The following is a 27,758-nucleotide window of genomic DNA, read 5'->3' as shown; positions in this document are numbered from 1 at the left end:
GTTGTTATTGTAGTAGTGGACACGTTGTTTGCAGAGTGCATAACCTAGGCTACGCTTGTGAGAAAAGAGTTTGGGTTTATTTCATTCCATTTACCAGTTGTCAATGTATTCATTGTCTTTTGTTTGGAGCGCTCCTGTCAATCTTGAGTAAGGACACGCACCTGATTACGCATAAAAGTAAGCCTAGGCTACCTGGCCTGCATGCAAATGTAGGCTTATAAATGTGCCCATTTGGAGATCTGATACTCTTTCTGATTGTTTTAACTCACCATCACTGTGGAGCTTTTCAAAGTCATTTTTGTCTTCGCCTCAAACGGCAAGTAAACAAAGTCTGTTTTTAAATCCACTGAGAATGACAATAGTTCCTCAACGTAGCCTATTTGAATAATCTTTCCTGCTCTCTCCCTTTCGATAACCACTGTGTGAACGGAGAAAAAAATATCATGCTCTGATCCTGTGGAAACGTCGTAAAAAGGCCTACCTGATTACTTCTTATCCCTTGCGCAAATAGCCTATAGCTGTGTCTGTCTGTCCGGAGCTCACTGGTGCGGGAAACTGGAGGGCCCAGAATATTTGATATGTTGTTGCAAGCTTGGGGCCGGACCAAGTTAATAGTTAATACAATGTTTGAAGTTCCTTGCAGACAGCCCATGCGTAGCCAATGTGATGTATAGGATATTTATTTTTATCATGACATTTTCTACCTGCAAGCTCCAACATTTTTATTTGTTGGCTTTTTGTAGGCTATTTTTTTACATGTTGGCAATGGGAATAGAAGTTGCTTTTAGATTTGTATAATTTTCATTAACCACGTGACATTGATTTTGAGATATTAAGACTTTATTATAAATTAAATGAAATTGTTCCACAAAAATGTGCATATGAAAATCATCAGTAGATGATGACTCAGCACATAGATCAATAGTAATGGTAAGATAACTTGGCACTCCAAATGGAAAAGGTTGCCTGTTACCAGCAACTTCAGGAGCGTAACGGCAGAATCTGTAAAAGCCTCTTTAGTAATTTGTGTCTTCATTTTGAATCGCAGCGCTTAAAGCATCCGACAACCTTAGTAGCCTACATATAATAGACTTTATTCAAACATAGGGTGTGTCCACATATGAACAAATACACGTTTTAAAATGGTTGTTCTCTCCTTTTATTATAATTGTAACGATCTGGGCGTAGTGGGGTGCGGAGTCAGGCGCAGGAAGCAGAAAGTTCAGGATAGCGTTTATTACGCACAGGGAAAAAATAGCGCTCGCCAAGAATACCGGGCGCACAAATAACAAATGCCCAACACAATACGTACTGCCACACAGTAACACAGTGGGGGGAAAATAGGTAAGCCCGCACAAAGAGCCGGCGGGCCTACCGGCTTAAATAGCCCAACCAATCAACCTCAACAAGGAACAGGTGAAACTAAACAGACAAAACAAGCAGAAAAGGGAAAAGGGATCGGTGGCAGCTAGTAGGCCGGTGACGACGATCGCCGAGCGCCACCCGAACACGGAGAGGAGCCACCTTCGGTAGGAGTCGTGACAATAATTACATAAGAATAATCTAGAAATATATACATCTAGATCAGGGATTCCAAAAATAGGTCCTTTTGCCATCGCACGACACAGCTGATTCAAATAATCGACTAATCGTCAAGCTTTGATAATTTGAATCAGCTGTTTAGTGTTAGGGGAAAAACAAAACGTGCCCCCCTTGGGGTCCTGAGTTTAGGAAACCCTGGTCTCGATCTATCACAGTTTAATGTCCCTTGTCAGTCCAAACAGGCATTTATGTTGCATTGATTTATTTAATGTAAATGGCGAGATTTACACTCAACACCCAGGTCTAAAGGAAATTGGGTCACTCTGGGGTGTGTGTGTGTTTTGTCATCTGCGCTGAGCTGGGACAGAGAAGATAAGTGACTGTCAAATGATGTAACCGTGTTGGATAACTCTGTTGGCTTTCCTCTTTTCTGGATTGGCAGGGTTGGCTGGGGTCCTAGGTCCATAGTGGCTCTTCCAGAGAGAGAGAGAGACTACTTCTGTGTAGCCTACAGAGAGAGAGAGAGAGCCTACTTCTGTGTAGCCTACAGAGAGAGAGAGAGAGCCTACTTCTGTGTAGCCTACACAGAGAGAGAGAGAGAGCCTACTTCTGTGTAGCCTACACAGAGAGAGAGAGAGAGCCTACTTCTGTGTAGCCTACAGAGAGAGAGAGAGAGAGAGAGAGAGAGAGAGAGAGAGAGAGAGAGAGAGCCTACTTCTGTGTAGCCTACAGAGAGAGAGAGAGAGAGAGAGAGCCTACTTCTGTGTAGCCTACAGAGAGAGAGAGAGAGAGAGAGAGAGCCTACTTCTGTGTAGCCTACAGAGAGAGAGAGAGAGCCTACTTCTGTGTAGCCTACAGAGAGAGAGAGAGAGAGCCTACTTCTGTGTAGCCTACAGAGAGAGAGAGAGAGAGAGACTACTTCTGTGTAGCCTACAGAGAGAGAGAGAGAGACTACTTCTGTGTAGCCTACAGAGAGAGAGAGAGAGCCTACTTCTGTGTAGCCTACAGAGAGAGAGAGAGAGAGAGAGAGTCAATCACAATCTTTCTCACACTCCCCCCTCTCATCCACTCTCTCTCTCTCTGTATAGTTGCTCTCTTTTACTGTCTCTGTTCTGCCCTAATATTCCCACTCTCTTTTCCTCCCTCCCTCCCTCCCTCCCTCCCTCCTCTCTTTCTCTCTGACAGACACACAGGAGTCAGTCTGGCCTGCTGTATTAACTGTTTACATTAGTGTTTAATCCTTCCATCCCTCTGCTGTTTGTGTAATGTGGTCAGACCTAACTTGATCAGCTAGTTGGTAAGATTACACAGCTCTAAGACTGGCCTCAATGTGGCTGTAATATAGTACTGCATATTAAATATACATTTTATACATTTGCATTTAAGAACAAATTCTTATTTGCAATGACGGCCTACCCCGGCCAAACGCGGATGACGCCTGGCCAATTGTGCGCCAATCACGGCCGGATGTGATACAGCCTGGAATCAAACCAGGGACTGTAGTGACACCTCTTGCACTGAGATGCAGTGCCTTAGACCGCTGCGCCACTCGAGAGCCCCAACATGGCGGAAATCAGATTGTATCGGAGAGGATCAAATTTGACAAATGTTGAATGAGTTCAGTGTAGGGTTGTTAATGTTAAGAATCAATGGCAAGCTTGAAAAATTGCATAATTGTTGGAATGAAGGAATTATTATTATGTATTTTTATGATAACAATTATGGTACACCAAATATGTTTCTTCAAATATGTGCTGGGTTTGACCTGCGGTAGGTTTATGTTGCTTTAAAATAATAAGCAGAACAAACCATTAAAGCTTCTTGGTAAAATGAAAATGAAAGACTATCAAACATACACTGTAGTCATGTAGAATCCCAGTGAGTGTAGTCCCGCCCTGTACTGTATAAATCTTCTATGTTGTTCTCAATTATACACTTAAGCTCCTGGTTTCATACATGATCTGTGTCTTTTCTGTAGTTATTGTGTAATGATTCTCTCATTGTGTGTGTGTGTGTGTGTGTGTGTGTGTGTGTGTGTGTGTGTGTGTGTGTGTGTGTGTGTGTGTGTGTGTGTGTGTGTGTGTGTGTGTGTGTGTGTGTGTGTGTGTGTGTGTGTGTGTGTGTGTGTGTGTGTGTGTGTGTGTGTGTGTGTGTGTGTGTGATGTACAGCTGTGTGTGTGTTCAGTGTTCAGCTTGTCTGAGGGAGCAAGGGAGTGCTTTCTTTTTCTGCTGTAGGAGAATGATCATGGCAGCGTGGATGGTGATATGAATAAAACAACATTAGCTCTTGTTAGGGGGACTCCATAGATCTCCCAGTCAGAGGTGAAGAGGCCGGGCCCCTGGGGACCTCTCAGCTAGCCTTACCACACAGCAGCCTGGTAAAATGTGTGTGTGTGTGTAAGTCTGAGAGAGAGGTGATGTGGAAGACCTATTGCTTTGTATGTGTTGTATTTTTCCTCTTGCCTGGTAGGCTTCACATGGCAGCTTTGTAGCCTAGCAGTTCCTTCACGCGGCCTGTTTGGTAAGGAATCTGATCCGAGACACATTTCTCAGTAGGAGATAAAACAGATTAACACTAAACAAAACACGGGAGAACAAGGCTAATTCTAGAAGGCAAGGCTAGGTACCATATTTGAGTTAAAAGACTGTGATTTAAAAGCAGACTCAGGCCTGTTGTGTTGACATGGCCTGGATGGGAGCCAGACACCCCCTTCAACCCCAGCACTGACCCCTGTTCAGGAGGGCAGAGCCAGGGGTTGTGTGTAATGTGACTACCCCTGATCCAGAGTGGTGCCGTGTGGCTCTGAGTAGTGGGTGGAGAGTTAGGAGAGAACAGACCCCCTCCACTTCTCCTCTCCTCTGTACACCGCCTCACTGACACACAACTATGTGAGAGCTCTGGCTCGCTCCCCTAATTGACTCCAGATTTTTCCCTCTTTTCCCTCCTTTTCCTCTACCTCCCTCTCCTCCTCGTCCTTCCCCTCCATTATATTGGGTCTTTGTGCCTGTGTGTGTGTGTGTGTTTGGGATGTTTGGCTGGGGCACAAACACTATCTGTCTGTTAGGCTTCAAAGACAGGGTGAGTAGGGAGAGAGAGAGGCAGAGAAAGACAGAATATAACAAAGAACAAACAACAAAAACATATACATGATCAAAAATAAATCTTAGAATCAACAATTAAAGACCAGACCAGAACCCACTGGATTCTCCAATCACATTGAATGAACTACAGGACAAAATACAAACCCTCCAACCCCAAAAAGACCTGTGGTGTTGATGCTATCCTCAATGAAATGATAAAATATACAGACAAATTCCAATTGGCTATACTTAAACTCTTTAACATCATCCTTAGCTCCTTAGCTCTTAGCTCATCTTTCCCAATATTTGGAACCAAGGACTGATCACCCCAATCCACAAAAGTGGAGACAAATTTGACCCCAATAACTACTGTGGGATATGCGTCAACAGCAACCTTGGGAAAATCCTCTGCATTATCATTATAACAGCAGACGCATACATTTCCTCAGTGAAAAAAATGTACTGAGCAAATGTCAAATTGGCTTTTTACCAAATTACCGTAGGACAGGTCATGTAATCACCCTGCACACGCTATTTAACAAACAAGCAAACCAAAACAAAGGCAAAGTCTTCTCATGCTTTGTTGATTTAAACAAGTTGGACTCAATTTGGCATGAGGGTCTGCTATACAAATTGATGGAAAGTGACATTATGAAATCCATGTACACAAACAACAAGTGTGCGGTTAACAAGTGTGCAGGCAAAAAACACACAGTTCTTCCCACAGGGCCATGGGGTGAAACAGGGATGCAGCTTAAGCCCCCACCCTGTTCAACATAAACTCAGCAAAAAAAAAGAAACGTCCTCTCACTGTCAACTGCGTTTATTTTCAGCAAACTTAACATGTGTAAATATTTGTAGGAACATAACAAGATTCAACAACTGAGACATAAACTGAACAAGTTCCACAGACATGTGACTATCAGAAGAGGAATAATGTGTCCCTGAACAAAGGGTGGGGGGTCAAAATCAAAAGTAACAGTCAGTATCTGGTGTGGCCCCCAGCTGCATTAAGTACTGCAGTGCATCTCCTCTTCATGACCAAATTTGCCAGTTCTTGCTGTGAGATGTTACCCCACTCTTCCACCAAGGCACTTGCTAGTTCCCGGACATTTCTGGGGGGGAATGGCCTTAGCCCTCACCCTCCGATCCAACAGGTCCCAGACGTGCTCAATGGGATTGAGATCCGGGCTCTTCGCTGGCCATGACAGACCACTGACATTCCTGTCTTGCAGGAAATCAAGCACAGAACGAGCAGTATGGCTGGTGGCATTGTCATGCTGGAGGGTCATGTCAGGATGAGCCTGCCGAATGGGTGCCACATGTGGGAGGAGGATGTCTTCCCTGTAATGCACAGCGTTGAGATTGCCTGCAATGACAACAAGCTTAGACCGATGATGCTGTGACACACCGCCCCAGACCATGACGGACCCTCCACCTTCAAATCAATCCCGCTCCAGAGTACAGGCCTCGGTGTAACGCTCATTCCTTCGATGATAAACGCGAATTACACAGATCCACAAAGAATTTGAAAACAAACCCGATTTTGATAAACTCTCATATCTACTGGGTGAAATTCCACAGTGTGCCATCACAGCAGTAAGATTTGTGGCCTGATGCCACAAGAAAAGGGCAACCAGTGAAGAACAAACACCATTTTAAATTCAACCCATATTTATGTTTATTTATTTTCAGTTTTGTACTTGAAATATTTGCACACAGTATGACATTTGAAATGTCTTTATTAATTTAGAACTTTTGTGTAATGTTTTACCGTACATTTCTATTGTTTATTTCACTGTTGTTTATTATCTATTCACTTGCTTTGGGAATGTTAACATATGTTTCCGATGCCAATAAAGCCCTTAAATTGAATTGAAATTGATGGAGAGAGCGAGAGGCGAGAGAGAGAGAGAGAGAGAGAGAGGTATTTCCCTGTGAAAGGTCTTGACTGTGGGTCAGGCCTGACAGATGAGACAGCCCTTGTATTGGCAGAACAGAACGGAGCGTTCCCTTCCCTGGTGCTCGTTCAGGCAGTCGCCCCTCTGGCCCCCCCCTTAAGTCTCCCTACGGCTACACTGTTTCCTCCTAAGTTGGAACCATAAAACGATCTGAATGATTCCTATCAAAACTATGTTGTTTATAATAAAAACTATTTAGCTAGCCTCAACAGCGCAATAACTGTTTGGGAAATGACAGCATAGCTGTGTGTTATCCCATTCCAGGAAAACTCCCATTAGGAATCAGGATCTCTTTTAGAACTGCGACACCAAACTTAAAACATGGGAGAGTGATGTTTTTTACACTGCCGTCGGCTAGCATTGTGGAGTGTCCGAAACGCTATGACAACCTTTCATGCAAGCCAGGCAGCAGTGGGTGGTGGCGGTCTTGGGGCCCGAGGAGGAGGAAATAGGGAGAGTAAGAGGGAGTGTAAGAGAGAGAAGGAAAGAAGGGCAGAGAGAGGCAGTTGTTGCACAATGCTTTTGAGAAAAGCTGCAGCCGCAGCAACAACTGGGGGACGAGCCAGAAAGAACAGATGCTCGGAGGAGCTGCTGCCTGCCTGTTTCTGTGGAGAGAGAAAAGAGGGAGAGGGGGAGAGAAAGAAAGAAAGACAGAAAAAAAGAGCGAGAGAGGGAGAGATGGTACGAGAGGACAGCTTGTGCTGGGAAGGCTGTGCTTTTGCAGCTGGACATTTGTGTTTGTAGTGATGTCAGAGACAGAGGGGGGGTGTAGTGGGGAGTTGAGGGGTTGCTAGTGGGGGAGGACCCTGTGATCCCCTGACCCCCTGTCTTGAACCCTGTGATCCCCTGACCCCCTGTCTTGCACCCTGTGACCCCCTGACCCCCTGTCTTGAACCCTGTGTCCCCCTGACCCCTGTCTTGAACCCCCTGTCTTGAACCCTGTGACCCCTGTCTTGAACCCTGTGACCCCCTGTCTTGAACCCTGTGACCACCTGACCCCCTGTCTTGAACCCTGTGACCCCCTGACCCCCTGTCTTGAATCCTGTGACCCCCTGACCCCCTGTCTTGAACCCTGTGACAGGTGAGGGGCTGTAGGCAAAGTGTCGGCCACCCCAGTCATCTGGACCACCATCAGACTGCCCTTCATCTCTTCACAGATTGAGTCCAATTTATTATTTTTATTTATTTAACTAGGCAAGACAGTTAAGAACAAATTCTTATTTTCAATGACGATCTAGGAACAGTGGGTTAACTGCCTTGTTCAGGGGCAGAGTGACAGATCTTTAACTTATCAGCTAGGGATTCAATCTTTCAACATTTCGGTTACTAGTCCAACGCTCTAACCACTAGGCTACCTGCCGCCCCAATATGCGGCAGTAATATGCCAAACTCCCACCTGAAACAAATGCATTGGTGTTTAAAGGGGGCTGCGTCCAAGCTAATGAGAGATTCTCTTCATTCGACCAAGGCGCTGGGGGAAAGCAAGCGAGAACTTAAATCCCCAGTTAATTCCTGTTGGAAATTAAAAAGTGTTGTATTTTGGAGGCCAGACAGATCTAAGTGACGTTGTCATCGTCAGCGCTCCTGGGTATGTGCCAGCAGCCACGGCTTTTTCTCCCTCTCTCTGTCAGGGGAGCAGCGCTCTGTTTGCTCTGCACTCAATTGTTTGCTGGTTTAAGCCCCGCTGCTGTTCAGCTCAGTGTTGAAGAGCTGGTGGATCACACACCAGAGTGGAGACGAGAGGAAAGGAGAGGAGGAGTGGGAGTTCCTCTCTTCTTCTCTTCACCTCCCCTCCTCTCCCTCAGTCTCAGTCCTTTGGCCAGCTTTGCTTTGTGCTCTCCTTTATAAGTGGTTGTCTGGTACTTGTTACATCACTGGGCTGTAGTGTAGCCAGTGACACAGGGATACACGGTCACCACATGCATTTTTTGTGTTCGCTCCAACAGTACCTGTGTTATCCTGCAAAGCTGTTATGTATGGACTCATATTACAACAGACTGTTTCCCACTTTGGAATTTAAAACCACGGATCCTCATTTAACACTGACAAGTTAGTCAGGACAGTCTCAAATAGACATGACGGGTGGATGAAATGTCATATCCATCCATAGATGAGAGATCCTGCTCAGGGTAACGTTATCTGCTTGATTCATTCATTTTGAACGGAGTCTCAGATGCACACATGGCCAGAGCCTAACATCCTTTAAAGTTCAGAAGATCGTGCAACAGCCCAACCAGATTTTGAGCATCCAATGAGATTATAAGAGAACATTCCATTCACTTCTCTGTGAAGTCAAAACCCCAGCATGGGTCTTTATCCCAGCGATGGGAAGAGAGAACATTACACACCTGCCAGTGTGCATTGTCTGCTTAAATGTGTGATGGCCGATTCCCCTCCCTACACACACACACGGGCTGTGATGGTCTTGGAATTTTGCATGGCGGCCAGCCAAATGACCACGGTCACCTTAATAACCATTCGAATAGCACAATATATACGGTTAGAATAGCACAATATATATATATACAGTACCAGTCAAAAGTTTGGACAGACCTACTCATTCAAAGGGTTTTTCTTTATTTGTACTATTTTCTACATTGTAAAATAATAGTGAAGACATCAAAACTTTTGAACTCCCGAGTGGTGCAGCGGTCTAAGGCACCGCATCTCAGTGCTAAAGGTGTAAGTACAGACCCTGGTTCGATCGCGGGCTGTATCACAACCAGCCATGATCGGGAGTCCCATAGGGCGGCGCACAATTGGCCCAGTGTAGGCCGGCTTAGGGGAGGGTTTGGCCGGAGTGTTCAGCATATGTGGGAACTCCTTCAAGACTGTTGGAAAAGCATTCCAGGTGAAGCTGGTTGAGAGAATGCCAAGAGTGTGCAAAGCTGTCAAGGCAAAGGGTGGCTACTTTGAAGAATCTCAAATAAAATATATTTTGATTTGTTTAACACTTCTTTGCTTACTACATGGTTCCATGTGTGTTATTTCATAGTTGTGATGTTTTCACTATTATTCTACAATGTAGAAAACAGTAAAAATAAAGAAAAACCCTTGAATGAGTAGGTGTGTCCTAACCTGACTGGTACTGTATATGTGTATGTAATACAAAAGACGCACATTTTCACCTCCGCTCCGGACTGCATGTTCTGTCATAGAAATAGAACAAATAGAACGGGCATCCCCATTAAAGTCAATGATGGCATAATGGTTGGACTGGCGGACATTGCGAGCGTGCCCATATGAGCAAAGCAGGAACTAAAAGCTAGGTTGAAGATACCCAGGTTGCTACATATGATTCTATGTGGATGCTTTTGAAAATTAACAGATTTATGGGACTAGTGCTAACAAGCATCTCTGGTCCCTTAGTTTAGAATTCTTCCTAATTTTTGCAGAGAGTTATGGGATACAAGAATCCTCTTGACTAAAAAGCTAGGTTGAAGCTGACAAAGTCTAAGTTAACAAGATTATTATTCTAATATCCTGTAACTCTTTGCAACAAGGGGCTCAGCTATGCTAGTTAGCAACGCCGCTGGTAGTTAGCAACAGCGCTGGTCCCAGATTTGTGATGACGTTGTCTTAACCTGTATATTATCGACCTGGACTAATAGCTGGAAGTAAAAGCACAAAGTAATAGCAAGAAGTGTACCCATCAATATAGCCTGTGATTTGTTGATTCAACTCAACTGACATTACAAAATATACTATATATTGCATTACATGAGCCACAGCTGTTATCATTTGAAGGAACATTCTACATTACCATAGAAAATCTTGCATCACAATACCAGGCAGATATTGCGAGTGTACCCATTAGTTTACTGTCCTTGTGTAATGAACACAAGGGGAGACAGAGAGCTGGTTTCAAGCGCAGGGCCCAGCAGGTGTTTATTGAAAAGGACCACAGGACCAGTAGGTAACTGGGTCCAGGGGCAGGCAGAAGGTCATACACAGGGGGTCCAAAGGCAACAGTACAGGCAGGGAAAACGCTAGTAACGTAGTCCGGGAGATCCGACAATAGGTAGATAGGTTAAAGTACAGGCAAGAAATAGGCAAAAATGCATCATTAGTGAGGCAGGCAAAAACTATTTATATGCGGGGGGTGTAAGTCATGGGAAAAATAGCACTCTGAAAGACTTGTGTCACAAAACAAACAATACTTCACAGTGATGGGGTTCAAAGAACTGAACTAAATAGTGATAATGACATACAGGTGTTTGATCAGGTGATTAGAATTCAGGTGATTGGGATCTGGAGAGTGAGCTGTGTTCAGGGGATCTAACTGTTTGAGATAGTGGCCTGGAAAGTGAGCTGCGTTCAGGGGATCTAGGTGTTTGAGGGTGTGAGTAAGGAAGCAGACGTTACAACTTGCTATCCAATATCCTTGGGATGTCCCTACCCCATTGAAGTTGAAATTGTAAGGGTTAAGGTTAGGGTTAGGGTTAGGGTAAGGGATTTACGTATGGACATCCCAAGGATTCCACATAGCACTTAGTCATGGGAAGTTTGGATCTTTTTACTGCAAGTCTTACGACTCACTTTTAATTAATTTGAGTCAGTAATGCCCATAGAGCTAGATAGAGGAGTCATCTTTGTATCTGTGCCATTATAGCATCTGTGACAGCATGGGCAACACCATTGAGACCATCTCCAGTTTGAAGTAGTCAATTTTCTTCTTCACAATTGGCTTATTTCTCCTGATGACCAGGTTGGACATGACTCCAACAAGGTCACCAGGAGGGATCAGCCAATGAAGTTGGAAGTCTATTTTCAGGTCTCTCCAGAGATGTTCGTTGGTTTTAAGTCCGGGCTCTGGCTTGGCCATTCAATTCTGTTGTTCATTTACTTCTGTGTTTTGAGTCGTTGTCCTGTTGCATCACCCAACTTCGGTTGAGCTTTAATTGGCGAACAGATAGCCTTACATTCTCCTGCAAAATGTCTTGATAAACTTGGTAATACATTTTTCCGTCGACGATAGCAAGCTGTCCAGGTCCTGAGGCAGCATAGCAGCCCCAAACCATGATGTTCCCTCCACCATACTTTACAGTTGGGATGAGGTTTTGATGTTGGTGTGCTGTGCCTTTTTTTCTCCACACATAGTGTTGCGAGTTCCTTCCAAACAACTCAACTTTAGTTTAATCTGTTGACAGAATGTCCAGGTGATCTTTAGCGAACTTCAGACGTGCAGCAATGTAGTTTTTTTGGACAGCAGTGGCTTCTTCCGTGGTTTCCTTCCATGAACATCATTCTTGTTTCGTGTTTTACGTAGCGTAGACCCATCAACAGAGATGTTAGCATGTTCCAGAGATTTCTGTAAGTCTTTAGCTGACACCCTAAGATTCTTCTTAACCTCATTAACTTCATTCTCCAACTAAGATGGCGTAGCAGTTGGACGTCTGTTTTGTGTTGTCCCGTCCCGTGTATATATCATTTTCTTTGTATATATTTTTGATCTCAATTTCCATCTACGGACTGAACATACTCTCCTGCAACCCGCCTCACATAATGTGGTACGGATCTGCTATTTTTATACTTTAGAACCGGAAACCCCAATCATAAGCTAGCCAGCTGGCTAGCTACTAGCTAGTAGTCAGTTAGCCACTGCTAGTGGTCATCACCGTTAACTCGACCATCAGCCAGCCTCAGCCCGGCCAATTCCTGCCAGTCTGCATAGCGTGATATCAACCCAGAGTGCTATCGGACTGCTTTTTCTCTACCACATCACCGGATTCCTATCGCAAGCTCTGAACCTTTACACCGCATCATCGCAGCTAGCTAGCTGCTACCCGAGTCGCTACTTCTGGTTAACGTCTGTGTCCCGAAACAAGCACCAGTTAGCCTGGAGCTTTCCTCGAGCTGGGCCCATCTCCTGGCTAGCCGAAGAGGTCCCTTAGCCAATTCTTGAGCTACAATACCTCTTTTGCCAATTGATCTGGACCCTTTACTGCCGACACGGAGCCCCGTCAATCCATCACGACTGGTCTGCCGACGTAACTGTCCGATGGGGTTTCAACAGGCTCTTCCGTTGCGACGTCCCCCGGAGGCCCATCTGCTAGCCTGCTATCCCCGGCCCGCTATCTGTCTGAATCGCCATGTCTCCAGCTCGCCTAGCTACTCACTGGACCCTATGATCACTCGCATCGAATAGCCCCCATGATATGCAACTTTTCAGGGAAGTCACAAACCAATATACTCACTCAGTTAGGAAAGCTAAGGATAGCTTTTTCAAACAGAAATTTGCATCCTGTAGCACTAATTCCAATTTATTTTAGGACACTGTAAAGTTCATGGAGAATAAGAGCACCTCCTCTCAGCTGCCCTGCACTGAGGATAGGAAACACTGTCACCACCGATTATATGATAATCGATCATTTCAATAAGCATTTTTCTATGGCTGGCCGCGTTTTCCACCTGTCCACCCCTACCTTGGCCAACATCTCAGCACCCCCTGCAGCAACTTTCCCAAGCCCCCCCCGCTTCTCCTTCACCCATATCCAGACACCTGATGTTCTGAAAGAGCTGCACAATCTGGATCCCAACAAATCAGCTGGGCTAGCCAATCTGGACCCTCTCTTTCTAAAATTATCAGCCGAAATTGTTGCAACCCCTATTACTAGCCCATTCAACCTCTCTTTCGTATCGTCAGAGAACCCAAAGATTGTAAAGCTGCCGCGGTCATCCCCTTCTTCAAAGGGGGAGACACTCTAGACCCAAACTGTTATAGACCTATATCCATCCTGCCGTGCCTTTCTAAAATCTTTGAAAGCCAAGTTAACAAACAGATCACCGACCATTTCGAATCCCACCGTACTTTCTCCACTATGCAAGCTGGTCATGGGTGCACCTCATCCACGCTCAAGGTCCTAAACAATATCATAACCGCCATCGATAAAAGACAGTACCGTGCAGCTTTCTTCATCGACCTGGCCAGGCTTTCGACTCTGTCACTCAGATTCAATAGCCTTGGTTTCTCAAATGACTGCTTCGCCTGGTTCACCAACTATTTCTCAGATAGAGTTCAGTGTGTTAAATCGGAGGGCCTGTTGTCCGGACCTCTGGCAGTCTCTTTGGGGGTGCCACAGGGTTCAATTCTCGGGCTGTCTCTTTTCTCTGTATATATCAATGATTTTGCTCTTGCTGCTGGTGATTCTCTGATCCATCTCTATGCAGACGACACCATTCTGTATACATCTGGCCCTGCTGTGCTAACAAACTTCCAAACAAACTTCAATACAACACTCCTTCCATGGCCTCCAACTGCTTTTAAATGCTAATAAAACTAAGTGAATGCTCTTCAACCGATCGCTGCCCGCACCCGCCCGCCTGACTAGCATCACTACTCATCACTACTCTGGACGGTTCTGACTTAGAATATGTGGACAACTACAAAAGGAGCAACAACGTTTTATCGCGTTGTTAAGAGTCCACATTACCGCACGAATGGACTCAAATGCCTGAATGGCTGGCCGTCCCGTCTTCAGTCAAATGTTCTTTCAAAAATTATTTTATTTCATGACCGGCTTCATCCATAACCGTCAGTTACATGGTTATATGGTAATTATGCCAGCCCTAACACACACACCGTGTGTCCTGCCCCATTACCCTCACTGGTGATCTGCTCTAATGGCATTGTAGGCCCATTAGTAAATGAGGGGTCCCGCACTGACACGCCATGCCCATGAGATGAGCCTCTCTCTCTCTCTCCTCCCCTCTCTTCTGCATCTGTTTAGACATACAGTAGTGTCCGACAGGTCATTAATAAAGCTGCTGTGTGTCACATGCGCGCACACACACACACAGCCAGAGAGATAGACAGACACACCGCCAGACACTAGGCCCACTGGCTCTATTGATCCAAGAAAAATTTGTGAGCGAGAGAGTCCACCTAATAGTGGACTGTAGTCTCTCTCGCTCTCTCACACACTCTCTCTTTCTCAATTCAATTCAAGGGGCTTTATTGGCATGGGAAACATATGTTAACATTGCCAAAGCAAGTGAAGTAGATAATATACAAAAGTGATATAAACAATAAAAATGAAATGTAAACATTTTCTTGTGGCAACAGTTCACAAATCTTGCTGCTGTGATGGCATACTCCGGTATTTCACCCAGTAGATATGGGAGTTTATCAAAATCTGGTTTGTTTTTGATTCTTTGTGGATCTGTGGGAAATATGTGTCTCTAATATGGTCATACATTGGACAGGAGGTTAGGAAGTGCAGCTCAGTTTCCACCTGATTTTGTGGGCAGTGTGCGCATAGCCTGTCTTCTCTGGAGAGCCAGGTCTTCCTACGGCGGCCTTTCTCAATAGCAAGGCTATGCTCACTAAGTCTGTACATAGTCAAAGCTTTCCTTAAGTTTGGGTCAGTCACAGCATTCAGGTATTCTGCTGTGTACTCTCTGTTTAGGGCCAAATATCATTCTAGTTTGCTCTGTTTTTTGTTAATTCTTTCCAATGTGTCAAGTAATTATCTTTTTGTTTTCTCATGATTTGGTTGGGTCAAATTGTGTTGCTGTCCTGGGGCTCTGTTCACAAACACAAACACACCCCACAGAGCCCCAGGACAGCAACACAATTTGACCCAACGCAATCATGTGTTTGTGAATAGAGCCCCAGGACCAGCTTGATTAGGGGACTCTTCTCCAGGTGAATCTCTCTGTAGCTGTTGGATTTGTTATGGAAGGTTTGGGAATCACTTCCTTTTAGGTGGTTGTAGAGTTTAACAGCTCTTTTCTGGATTTTGATAATTAGTGGGTATCGGCCTAATTCTGCTCTGCATGCATTATTTGGTGTTCTACGTTGTACACAGAGGATATTTTTTGCAGAATTCTGCACGCTGAGTCTCAATTTGGTGTTTGTCCCATTTGGTGAAATCTTGGTTGGTGAGCGAACCCCAGACCTCACAACCATAAAGGGCAATGGGTTCTATAACTGATTCAAGTATTTTTAGCCAGATCCTAATTGGTATGTTGAATTTTGCGGCCCTTTTTATGGCATAGAATGCCCTTGTCTCTCTCTGTCTCTCTCTGTCTCTCTGTCTCTCTCTCTGTCTCTCTCTCTGTCTCTCTCTCTCTCTCTGTCTCTCTCTCTGTCTCTCTCTCTGTCTCTCTCTCTGTCTCTCTCTGTCTCTCCTCTCTCTCTCTCTCTGTCTCTCTGTGTGTAGCCTGGATCAATAGCATCTTTGTGTGTGGACAGTGGACACTCCCTATAGTGGTGGTGGTCAGCTAATGCAGACAGGCTGGACCAGGCAAGGAGGGGGGAGAGGACGATATTGGGGGAGATTGAGGACCGAGGGACAGAGAGTGAAGAAGAGGTAGAGGAATAGGAAGAGAGGGAGTGAAATTAAGGTTTATTTTGAATTGTACACATTTTCAGCTTAAAGCTGAATTGCAGCATACATAGTCATGCAAACTAATATGAGATGTAGTATACAATATAACAGTTAAGTAGCATTAAGCAGTCTCAGGAAGTAAGGCATAGATAGGTCTGTTGTAGTATCTGTCAATCTGAGTAAGGGGATGGTTTAGTTTATATAGATGTAATTGTAGAGGGGAAGGGAGAAAAGAGCGATTGATTGAGAGATTGAGGGGGGAGGGGGAGGGGGAGGGGGGGGGGGCAGCAGAGCAGCATTGTGGCGAGGGGGGCGGGACGTGTGAAATGAACACGTCTTTGCACTGGGAATGAAGCCATCACGCACTAAAGCAGCGCTCATTCCCTACACAGCACACACTGATACGAGTACACACACCTGCATGCGCGGATAGATGCACACAAACACATGCAGCCCACACAAATCCACACAACACAAATGGGCCCAGGCACACAGACAAGTTCGCACAACATGATACAAATGCCGCTACACAACAAACAAAGTGACAGTGATCACACACAAGCCAAACAGGTACTCACACTTTCGCTCAGTTCTTGAGCACACAGAAACACCAAACATGCTTCCTCCCCTTTCTCTCTCATTCTCCTTATCTGTGTCGTCTGAGAGTCACACATCTGAGAGCTGCACGCACAACTGAAATGGAGAAGTGAAACTAAACTATGCGGCCACCCTGACAACGTTGACGGTTATCATCCACAGCTTACATTGTGAGGTGGTGCTCCCTCCACTTCCCAGGAGCCTGCCGAGGCCCTGCCGAGGCCCTGCTGAGAGGAGAGGACCAGATATACTGTAACACTCATCTAGATAAGGATCTATACATCTCACCTCACTGTTACCCACATTTCACCTCTTTAAGCACAGCAATCGCGTAACATGGCGGGGACTTGTTGCTACTCTGCAGATGTTTGTCAAACATAAGCCCACTGTTACCAGGAAGGATTTGAATAGTTAAATATCTCAGATCAGATTTCACACTCCAGTTTCTACCTGTGTGTGTGTGTGTCTGTGTGTGTGTGTGTTTGCGAGTGTGCATGCGTGTGTGCGTTTGTGAGTGTATGTGTGTGTGTGTGCACAAGACAGAAATAGTCACACCTTGTGTTGAAGGCTCGATAAGGTGCAGCTCGAGCTCCTCGGTGACTGCAATGTAAACAATAGCTGTAATGACATTCACGAGGCTCGGGGAGTGGCGACAGGAATTCCAGACTTTTCTTTTACAAGTTCTAATCTCGGGAATAGCATCAGTTGATACCTGCACTCTGAGGAGCGATGTATTGCTGTTGTCAGTGTTTTAATCTAAACCAGTCAGAAATACATAACCAACGAGTTGATCACATCAGTTCAGTTTCCTTACGGGTGGCTCCCAGAGGTAGGGAGCTCATTGTGTGGCTGTGGCTGGATGTGGCTGGGCAGAAGAGAGAATTTCCCCAGGCAGGGTGACTCAAACCTGGGTGAAGAGGGGTTGAGAACCTGGGCGTGCTCCGTGGAGGTGGTGGGTTGAGTGAATGTGAGAGAGGGGGAGAGAAGGGGGAAAGGACTGGAGGGGGAAGTGGTAGGGTAGATAGATGATGGCGACTGGCGGCAAATTGGCATTCTGAAAAAGGGATTGGAGAGAGAAAGGGGCGAGCTAATGAGCTGGATTTTCTGGAGAGTTGGCATTCCGCTCATGGACCACTCTTCCCTGTAGAATAGCTGGCTGGAGCTAAGCTTCCTGTTTGAGCCCTGGATTGGGAATGAACTAGGGAGGGAGGAGGGGAGGGAGAGACAGGGAGGAAAGGGGGTGGGGGTGTTGGAAGCAATAGAACAGATGAAGAAGGAGAGGATAGGAGGGAGGAAGAGAGATGGGGGGTGGCGGTGGAATTGAATACCGGGGAGCTGTGTTCTCACAGCCAGTGTTGCCATGGTTACCCCGGAATTCTGGCGAGTAAGGAAATTTCATTCACTCCAGTGTGAAAAAGGGAGGGAAATATCAAAAAAGCAAGACAACACAACCCCCAAAGATAAAATAAATATCATCCTCCATGTGCCCTCCACCCCTCCTCTGTGCTCTGTCGCTTTTTTCCTCCCCCCATCCATCGCTCCCTTCCCCCGTGTACCCACCCGGTGCTTTTTGTTTGCCACTACCCTGTAAGTAAGCACAACACCCACTCACAAGCCTCCCATCCCTGCCAATCGCCCTCCAGGTAAGGCAGAGAACAAAAAACACGATAGCTATCAGTAGCCATTCCTCTTCTGGGAAGAAGGAAGAACGGGGGAACCAGTAGTGGTAGGATCCATCCACTACTCCACACAAGTCACATTTAAGCTGGCTGCTGACATGGCAAGAACTAGAACTAAGCGCCGTCACCCTGACGACTCTCCTGAGCGCTGTCAGGGCTGGCATCTGCACGTGGTGCTGCCCGCCTCTCCTCGCCTTGTCTCTCCTCTCCTGCCTCCCTGCGTGGCCTCTGGCCCACAGACACACACATACAAACAAACACACACATACACACACTCTGCAGCACACTGTCTCTCCCAGCGCTGGTTAACTGGAGCTGACAGCTGCACACGGGTTGACAGTGGCGCTGGTACAGTGGACCTGACAGCTTTACAGAGGCACAGTGATCACACACACACACACACACACACAGATACACAAACACAGATACACAAACACAGATGCAGCGCACGCAAGTGTTACTTCTAGGTTCTTCCACAGTGGTTTAACTTGTATGGTAGATACTGTAACTGTGGTTCAGGGCATCTGATGAGTCAGTCTGTTGATGGGTGTACAGTACATGTAGATACTTGTGTCTGTGGGTAAAATTCATCTGTATTCCTAGAAGCCTCCTCTGCTTTTGGCATGCATTACAGTCAATAGAGAATGTCTCCTGTGTGTCTGTGCAATGTGTTTGAGTGTATGAACAGAAATAGAATGAATAGAACGGGCATCCCCATTCAAGTCATAATGGTAATGGGTGGACTGGTGGCCATTGCGAGTGTTCCCATAGGAGCAAAGCATAGAGATAGATAGAGGACTCATTATGGATATAACCCGTTTTAGCATGGACATTGCCATTGAGAGCTTCCACCATGCTTCCATGCTTTAAAGTAGTTAACATAGTCAACTGGGTGGGGATTCCCAGGGTTGTAGCCTCAATGGCAATGCCCATGCTGTCACAGACCCATTAATGGCACAGATATAAAGATGAGTCCTCTATCTTTCTCTGTGGAAGAAATGAAGTTCAGGATGACACATGTAAAGACGAGGGGATTCTAATATACCATAACTCTTTGCAAACATGGAACCAACATCGCTAGTTAGTAACAGCGCTAGTAGTAATTATCAATGGCGCTCGTCCCATGAATTAGTTTATTTTCAAACCCTGCCGCATGGATCATTACATTTTCTTAACCTGTATTTTTCCTTTTACGTAGGAGCAAAGCAGGAAGTAAATTAGGATGTGTACCTATCAGTCTGTGCTGAGATTTGTTGAATCAACTCAACTGACATGACAAAAAATACCTTCCATTGCATCAGCAAATCAGTTAGCGTCATTTGAATGAACATTCTACATTACCATGGGCATTATTGCGTCACCATACCAGGCAGCCATTACGAGTGTCCCCATCTGTTTTCCAGTCAAATTGCCAGGGTTAGAGGTTCCAGGCCTATTCTATTCAATCCATTTCTATGGTATGAAATGTGTTGACTTCACTGTATCCACCAGTTGCTGACCCATCCATCTTCTCTTCCTGTCTTCCAGTGGCTGAGGAGGGACTATGGGAGTGTGGGCTGTCATATGAATGCCGGACCCTCCTGTTCAAGGCCATTCACAACCTGCTGGAGAGGTACAGTACAACTACATTTCCCATGAGCCACTTGGAAAATGACTTGTCAGCTCATCCCATGTCATATATGTAAAGTATCACATAATGTAAGCTGAATATTCCCAGTCTAGTCATAGGCTATTTCTGCTTAATAACCATTTCTACTCCCACCAACTGCTAAGGAAATAATGCTGACAAAAATAGAGACCACCAACGGTTAAAAGACTTGAAGTAATAATCAAATTAAAACCTGGACTGAATCAATAACTCCAGTAAAGCTTCCCCATCTGCTACTTGAACCAGCACATATTTGGTTTGAATTAAGTTAAACATCAATGATCATCATAGGGGGGCAGGCTGAATGAACCTTTTTATTACCTTGAGTCTACCTCCTCCTCTCTTCCAACTCTATACCTCTGCTCTATATTGCATTGTCATAATGCCTTAAATAGAGTCTTCATCTAATGGACTCCATTGATGTGAGTGTTTAGGTATGAAAACAAATCTATTCCATTCTCTGTTCTTCCCTGATTGGGTATGTGTGTGTCAATCTCTATGTACAGTATGTGTCTATGTGCATGTATATTTGTGTGTATATTATATATATACCGTGATACAGATGTTTAATGTCTCCCCTCCCCCAGGTGTCTGATGGACAAGGACTTTGTGCGGATTGGGAAGTGGTTTGTCAAGCCATACGAGCTGGAGGAGAAGCATATGGGCACCAGGTGAGTTTAACCATCCTTCTCAATCCCGCACACATCCTCCTCACGGCATCGGCGCCACGTTGTTCTGACACGGTGATAACTAGATTGACGTTGGGGGGACGTTGCCCCCATGCTGGGTCCGGGGGTGTGACAGACAGGCGGTGTGAATGGTTGCCATGCGCCGGCTGCTCCCACCCTGCCTGGGATGTGGTGACACCTCTGACTGCCTCCGGCACCTGGCTGTGAGCCCATGGGATCATGTCACTGCGCTCGCAGGTGGGAAAGGTGGGAAAGGCTCGTGCTGTGAGACAGACGACGGCTCGGCTCCTGTGTGTGAGAGTGCGAGAACTGGTCCGCCAGACTGCCTGAGAGTCAGACTATTGAGAGAGGGGTAGCGAGCGTTGGTGAGGTGTGAGAGCTGAGCAGAGGAGGGATTTGTGGCTGTGTGTGTGTGCCTGCCAGAGACATACAGAACAGAGGAGCACAGGAGAGGGGAATTGTTGTTTTAACTCCGCTTTTTGCTTAGCTTGAAGTTTGGTGCATTATTGACAGTTAAAAAAACAAACATTATGTAAGATGGATTTAATTGCATCTGTTCATAAATTAGACACATTCCTATCTGCTTGGTTACAGGAAACATTTAACTCAAAGACATCTTGCAAGAGGGATTCAGATGATCGTGACTCTATGATAATTACTTACAATTATGCAAATACATTGAGTTGCAGTTTGAGAACTCTCCATATCCATGTTTTTAGGAGTGAGATCCTCTCCTCCGGTATGTAGCTGTGGAGAGGTTCCCAGTGATAAAGATGCAAGCTGTGGCACAATTCCAAAGGTGTTGAAAGAATTGAGTATGACTCCTTCCAAGGGCTAGGACACAGCATGCAGAGAGAGAGAGAGAGAGAGAGACCACTCAGCCATAGCCGCGAGAAGTAGGCTACATTGACTCATTTACTTGTGGAACACGCATGCAGTGCAACATGAAATAGATGCATTAAACACGCTATCAAGGCCGACTTCAAATACCGACATCAATGTGATAGTAACGGGAGCATAAAAACAGCTGACTGTGAATGCAAACTATGCCAGATAAATCCTGGACATGCATTGCAATAAAGGCATACTTCAAAGGACTTACTTAGGCCTATAATCGACGAAGACACATAAAGACAAAACAAACTCAACCAAGGAATGAAGAAAATCATGAAATTCTAATGGAAAATCTACGCATTAAGGCCACACCAGTGATTCAGCACCGCTGAATTATCAGCGCCTTGCTACAGGTAGCCAGCTAGAATTATTATATTTGTGGGCAGTTAGACATTTTTTGGGGGGGGCACAGTTGAGCAGCATAGAGGAAAATCATAACTGGCACGCAGCTCTTTAGAAATAGTAGGATCAATTTCGAGTCTGATAGCAAAGGGTCTGAATATTCATGTAAATAAGGTCTTTCGGTTTAAAAAATGGTATAAATTGCAAATTTGTCAAAAAAGATATATGCTGCAGCACCCGTACTTCCCGCGGCTATGCATTTAGCCTCTGTTTGTTGTAATGGTGTTAGACACATCCTCTAACTAACCAATTGAGAAAAGGAGCCTCACAAAAGAACACTGGCATTGCCTCATAGTCATTTGAGCTATGGCAGCTCCACCAATCAATCACAATTCAAATGTGTGGGAGTCCTAAACTGTCCTGGATGTCTTCTCTAAATCATGTCTTCCTCTGCGCTGCGTTTAGTGCCAACGTTGTCTTCATTGTGCCACAGTTAGTTTCCGTTTTTTAATGAGTGAAATTGCTGCTTGCTAATTAATTTGCCTATTAAGACGGCATTGTCTTTGCTTTGACTGTGCAACGAGAAAATGATGAGAGAGAGAAGAGAGCGAGAGAAAGAGAGAGCGACAGAGAGAGGAGAGCAGAAAAGAGAAAAGAAAAACACTTGCATGCCTCCGCTCTGGGGAAGAGCTGGACGACAGAAAGGAGGAGGAACTCTGTCACTCTGAAGGAGTGCGGGAGCGAGAGCAAGTAAGTGAGTGAGTGAAGAAGTGAGAAGAAGGAGGAGGAACGGAAACTGTCCTGAACAAGGGGAATGGTAGATGTGTTGAGTTACAGTGATGGGATCTGTGTGTTGCTGCTGCTGTGTGATGATGAGGATGTGTGTCTAGAGTGGAGGGTGGATACAGCTCTTTGAAGCTTTGAAAAGGGGGCTGGAGCTGTGGGGGTTGGACAAATGTGACACCGCTTGACACTCCTTAGAACAATAAGGAGCTGTCTTTCCCCTGAGAAGGGGAGGGGGTTGTGAGGGTAGGGCTGGGCTGGGGCTTCGAGAGTGCAGGCCTTTCCCAGAGAGACCAAATTTGGTTAGCCCCCATGCTAGGCTCTGAGAGGCCAGGGTGTGTGTTTGTGTGTGCGTCTCTCTCTGTGTGTGTGTGTGCGTCTCTCTCTCTCTCTCTGTCTCTCTGTCTCTCTGTCTGTGTGTGTGTGTGTGTTTGCGTACGTCTGCATGTGCATGTATGAGGGAGGGTCCTAAGGGGGGCAGAAATCTGCCATAGGAATGGCTAGTGAAGAAGGGACAGATAAGGGAGGATAGGGGGGGATTAGCCACTGTTGCACCCACGTGATTCTTCTCCAGTTTGACAGCTTTGTCTGAATACACTGTCAGCTGGCGCACCCCCTGCCAAGCCTGCCCCACTGCCTTCCTGTGAATTATTGAACAGACTGAAAGAAAGAGAGGGGGGGTGAGACGGAGAGAGAGACAAAAAGAGGGAGGGGGGACACTGCACCATTCCTCAACATCCAGTCTGAAAGACAGACAGACACAAACACAAATGCACACACCTAGATGTACTCACACATTCACTCTTAATGGTGATCACACTCAATTGAACAATGGCATGTCTGAACAGAAATTAAAATTCCAATAAAAAAACATTCACACACACACTACTCCCCCCCCTACTCACACGGGGTGGCAGGGTAGCCTAGTGCTTAGAGGGTGTGACTAGTAACCGATAGGTTGCGAGTTCAAACCCCCGAGCTGACAAGGTACAAATCTGCCGTTCTGCCCCTGAACAGGCAGTTAACCCACTGTTCCTAGGCCATCATTGAAAATAAGAATGGGTTTTTAACTGACTTGCCTGGTTAAATAAAGGTAAAATTAAATAATTTTAAAAAATACACACACTACTCCCCCCTACTCACACACACATACACACACACTACTCACACACATACACACACACTACTCTCCCCCTACTCACACACATACACACACTACTCTCCCCCTACTCACACACATACTACTCTCCCCCTACTCACACACATACACACACTACTCTCCCCCCTACTCACACACACACTACTCTCCCCCTACTCACACACATACTACTCTCCCCCTACTCACACACATACACACACTACTCTCCCCCTACACACACACACACACACACACACACACACACACACACACACACACACACACACACACACACACACACACACACACACACAGAGATGCACTGGACATGACCAACCCACAAAACAATTCACAGGGTTCAGCCTTCACAGGGCCCATCTATCAGTGACATCATGCACATTGGAGCATTGCTCAGTTGAGCGTGTGCTACTGCTGCTGTCTCCTTTGTACCTACTCCGCCTTGTCCTGTATACACGTCCACAGAGAAGCTATCCCCTCTCTGTCTCATAGGGGGCGCTAATGGGCTGTATCCGCCTGTCTGCCCGTGTTCCGGGCTTTGGCAGTGTCTCTGGTGTTTATTCCTGTGTGCCTGTAGGGCATGGGAAGGATTGGCACATCTATGGAGATATGCCCCCCTCCCCTTGCACGGCACACACTCCCTCTCTTCTCTCTCTTTGTGTCTGAGAGTCAGGAAGAGATTGTGTGTTGGTTACGGATTGCATCAGATGCTGAGGGAAAACGAGAGAGCGAGGGAGTGAGAGAGAGAGGAAGAAAGAGAGGGAGAGAAAGAGAAACAGAGAGAGGGAGTGAGAGAGAAGGGAGTGAGTGAAAGGGAGAGAGATATCTGTGGAGAGTTAAAACATAGATAAGAACGAAGCATTACCAGAGACAGCTGAATGATTGGAGTGTATTGAAGACTCAGGCAGCAGGGCTTCTCCTCCTCTCCTATACTCTATGCATGCTAAACATAGACGTTTGTTCGGCTGCACTACCTTCATTCATATGCATTTCTTTCTGTGCATATGGTGATATGCATACTGACACTGTACAGTATGTTCACAATTCAGTGGTGAGGGGCAAAGTTATTCTCTGGTCCTCTCAACTCACTGTCTGTTTCTGTTTGCCAGACAAAGAATTTCCCTTTTTAGGTACTGTACAATGTGGGTTTTGTAGTGTGTGAGAATACATTTTTCTTTGCATTCCAACACTGCAAATGTGTGTATGAATATTGGTGTGTGTGCATGCGTGTGTCTTTACAGTGTGTGCATGTGTCTGTACAGTGTGCGTGTGTGTGTGTGCATGTGTCTTTACAGTGTGTGTGTGTGTGTGTGTGTGCATGTGTCTTTACAGTGTGTGTGCATGTGTGTGTGTGTGTGTGTGTGTGTGTGTGTGTGTGTGTGTGTGTGTGTGTGTGTACAGTGTGTGTACAGTGTGTGTACAGTGTGTGTACAGTGTGTGTACAGTGTGTGTGTGTGTGTGTGTGTACAGTGTGTGTACAGTGTGTGTGTGTGTGTGTGTGTGTGTCTGTACAGTGTGTGTGTGTGTGTGTGCATGTCTTTACAGTGTGTGTGTGTGTGTGTTTGCATGTGTCTGTACAATGTGTGTGTGTGTGTGCATGTGTCTTTACAGTGTGTGTGCATGTGTCTTTACAGTGTGTGTGTGCATGTATCTTTACAGTGTGTGTGGGTGCATGTGTCTTTACAGTGTGTGTGTGCGTGCGTGATGCTCCTGGTGTAAGGCTGTCTGGATGGCTTCCCTCGCTCCCCTCGGCCAGGAGGGAGCCAATGACATTGAGACATTAGCCATCTCCCTGGCAACGGACATTTGCTGTCAGGCTACATCACAAGGTCACGCCGCTACCTCAGGAAAGTAAAAAAAATAAGAACTCTCTCCCTCCCCTTCTCTTTCCCTCTTTCTCCTCTCCCTCTCCCCTCCGTCCTTCTCCTTCCCAAATCTGTCTCCCAGCTCTCTCCCTCCCGTCCCTTGTCTCTCGCCCATCTGTCTCTCGTCCCTTTCTCCCTCCCTCCCCTCTCTCTCCCGCATCCTTCCTCCCCCTCCGCTTTACATCCATAGAGATGCATCTCAGAGTGGCATGTTAATTGTTTCCCATTGCGTGTGACTGAGAGGATGGAACAGATCACTGGCAGTTCATTCTGCTGGCTTGACTGCCTCAGTGATTGTGGCACACTGCTAAGGGATGAGGAGGGCTTGCTCTGAGATAAGCCTGGTGTGTGTTTGTGTGTGTGATCTTGAGTGTGTGTGTGATCTTGAGTGTGTGCATGTGCAGGTGTGTGTGTAGGGCTCCTGGAGCAGCACAGGCATGTGCATCCAACAGTTTTCGTGGTGATAGACTCGTACACTCTTAGAACAAAAATCTAGAGACTAAAAGGCTTCTTAAGCTGTCCCCATAGGACAGGGGTCACCAACCTTTTCCGAGTTCAGATCACTTTCTGTGCCCAAAAGCAAGCCAAGCTCTACCGCTCAAGAGTTTTTTTTGAAACCATGACTTAAAAAACACAAGCTTATGCAACATTAACATAGATTATCACTGCATATTGGCTCTGCTTGAATTGCCCTGTCAACGTTGATATTTTCAGAATATTTAGAAATTACATTTCAAAATAATTGTAGGTAAATGATCACACTGGTAATAAATAATTTGTTGTATTACTTGTGAGGCACAGCTGAATGAATGAGCATAATAATTAGCTTTTAAAATTTTACTGGACTGTTGGCCTGGATCTGATGGTCAGCCTGAGGGAGGGAGGGAGCAGCGATGAAACTGCCTCTCACTTCCTCCCTCTGCTGAGAAAAGGGGACACAGTCTTCAAGTTTATGGCGAAACTCAATTCGCAGTGCATTATTTCTGCCTTTTGCACCAATTCATGTTGTTACTCCTAGGACCAGAGAAGGTAAAATATTCCTCAATATTAAAAAAGACACAGCTGCTAATAATAACAACTCAAGCTTATTGGAACACAATAGGCTACTCGTTCATTGTAACTGCAGTGCTGGTTGTAGTGTGAGTGGAAGTAGGGAGAAAATGCATTTTATGGCTTATAGTAGTGTTGACAGTCCTGATTAACAACTTAAACATGAATTTACTTCTAAAAACAGCAGCTCTTTGCTATATTCATTTAGTCTCTTTAGTCAGGGTTTAAAAAGTTTTGAAATCTCAGTGTCAACTTTGCTGTGCGCTCGAGGCTTCTTTTTACAGCCTATGGCTCGAGGAAATTTGCACAGACATGGTGATTTGAGATATATTTGTTCTCTGGGCCTGCCGAGTATCCAGAGTTCTACCTTCAGACACATGAAATGGTTTGAAACGGGTACACTGACTTTGTGGTGCTAGAGCTGCTGAAACCAATAGGAATGCTAGGCTTTATCGTTGTTGTTTTTTACAGAAATGTTTGGCGAACGACTACGAATGCCTCGGAGATCGAACAGTCGATCGCAATCAACTGGTTGGTGACCACTGCCATATGACAACCCTTTGAAGAACCCTTTTTGATTCCAAGTAGAAGACATTTGAGTTCTATGTAGAACCATTTCCACAGAGTGCTCTACATGGGACCCAAAAGGGTTGTACCTAGAACCAAAAATGGTTATCCTATGGGACCAGCAGAAGAACCCATTTGGAACCTTTTTTTCTACGTGTAGGGTAGAGTTGTGTGGATCAGTCGCGTCACAAGAAGTTTCCCTCCTTTTTAAGCACCGGGCTCTCTTCGTGGGATACTGCTCAGCTTAGCCCCCTTTCAAGTGGAAGATGACTGAAGAGCATGGAGAGAAAGAAACCAGAGGACACACTATGCCTTTTTCTGCCAGTGATTCACCAACCAGCATGTTGCATACCGCTGCTTAGGAATTCTATTAATGGCATCAGAAGTTTCTCTTTATTTCTCTTCATTTGTATGTGATCAGGTTAATTCCTTGTGGTTTACATAAGCATTGTAAAGGATGGGATGAGTGCAGCATAGAAAACACACGCTGATTTATTTCTCAGAGAGGATCATGTCAGAGTAATGCCTCGTCAATTTACCACTTAGTGACTTAATGCATCATGATGACTCAC

The 27,758-nt window shown here is 45.6% G+C and overlaps 1 protein-coding gene across 5 annotated transcripts in view; it reads left to right on the top strand.

Moving 5' to 3' along the window:
* LOC118385305 (mediator of RNA polymerase II transcription subunit 13-like) overlaps nt 1-27,758 on the top strand; it is a 100,236-nt gene that overhangs the window by 41,731 nt on the left and 30,747 nt on the right. For all 5 annotated transcript variants that reach the window (XM_035772342.2, XM_035772340.2, XM_035772339.1 and 2 more), the window contains exons 3-4: nt 19,720-19,804; nt 20,428-20,511. In XM_035772342.2, the coding sequence (XP_035628235.1) occupies nt 19,720-19,804; nt 20,428-20,511 (169 nt within the window). The remainder of the gene's footprint in view (nt 1-19,719; nt 19,805-20,427; nt 20,512-27,758) is intronic.

Source organism: Oncorhynchus keta, chromosome 6, assembly GCF_023373465.1.
Source record: "Oncorhynchus keta strain PuntledgeMale-10-30-2019 chromosome 6, Oket_V2, whole genome shotgun sequence".
Classification (NCBI taxonomy): domain Eukaryota; kingdom Metazoa; phylum Chordata; class Actinopteri; order Salmoniformes; family Salmonidae; genus Oncorhynchus; species Oncorhynchus keta.
This window is presented reverse-complemented; position numbering and strand designations above follow the sequence as displayed.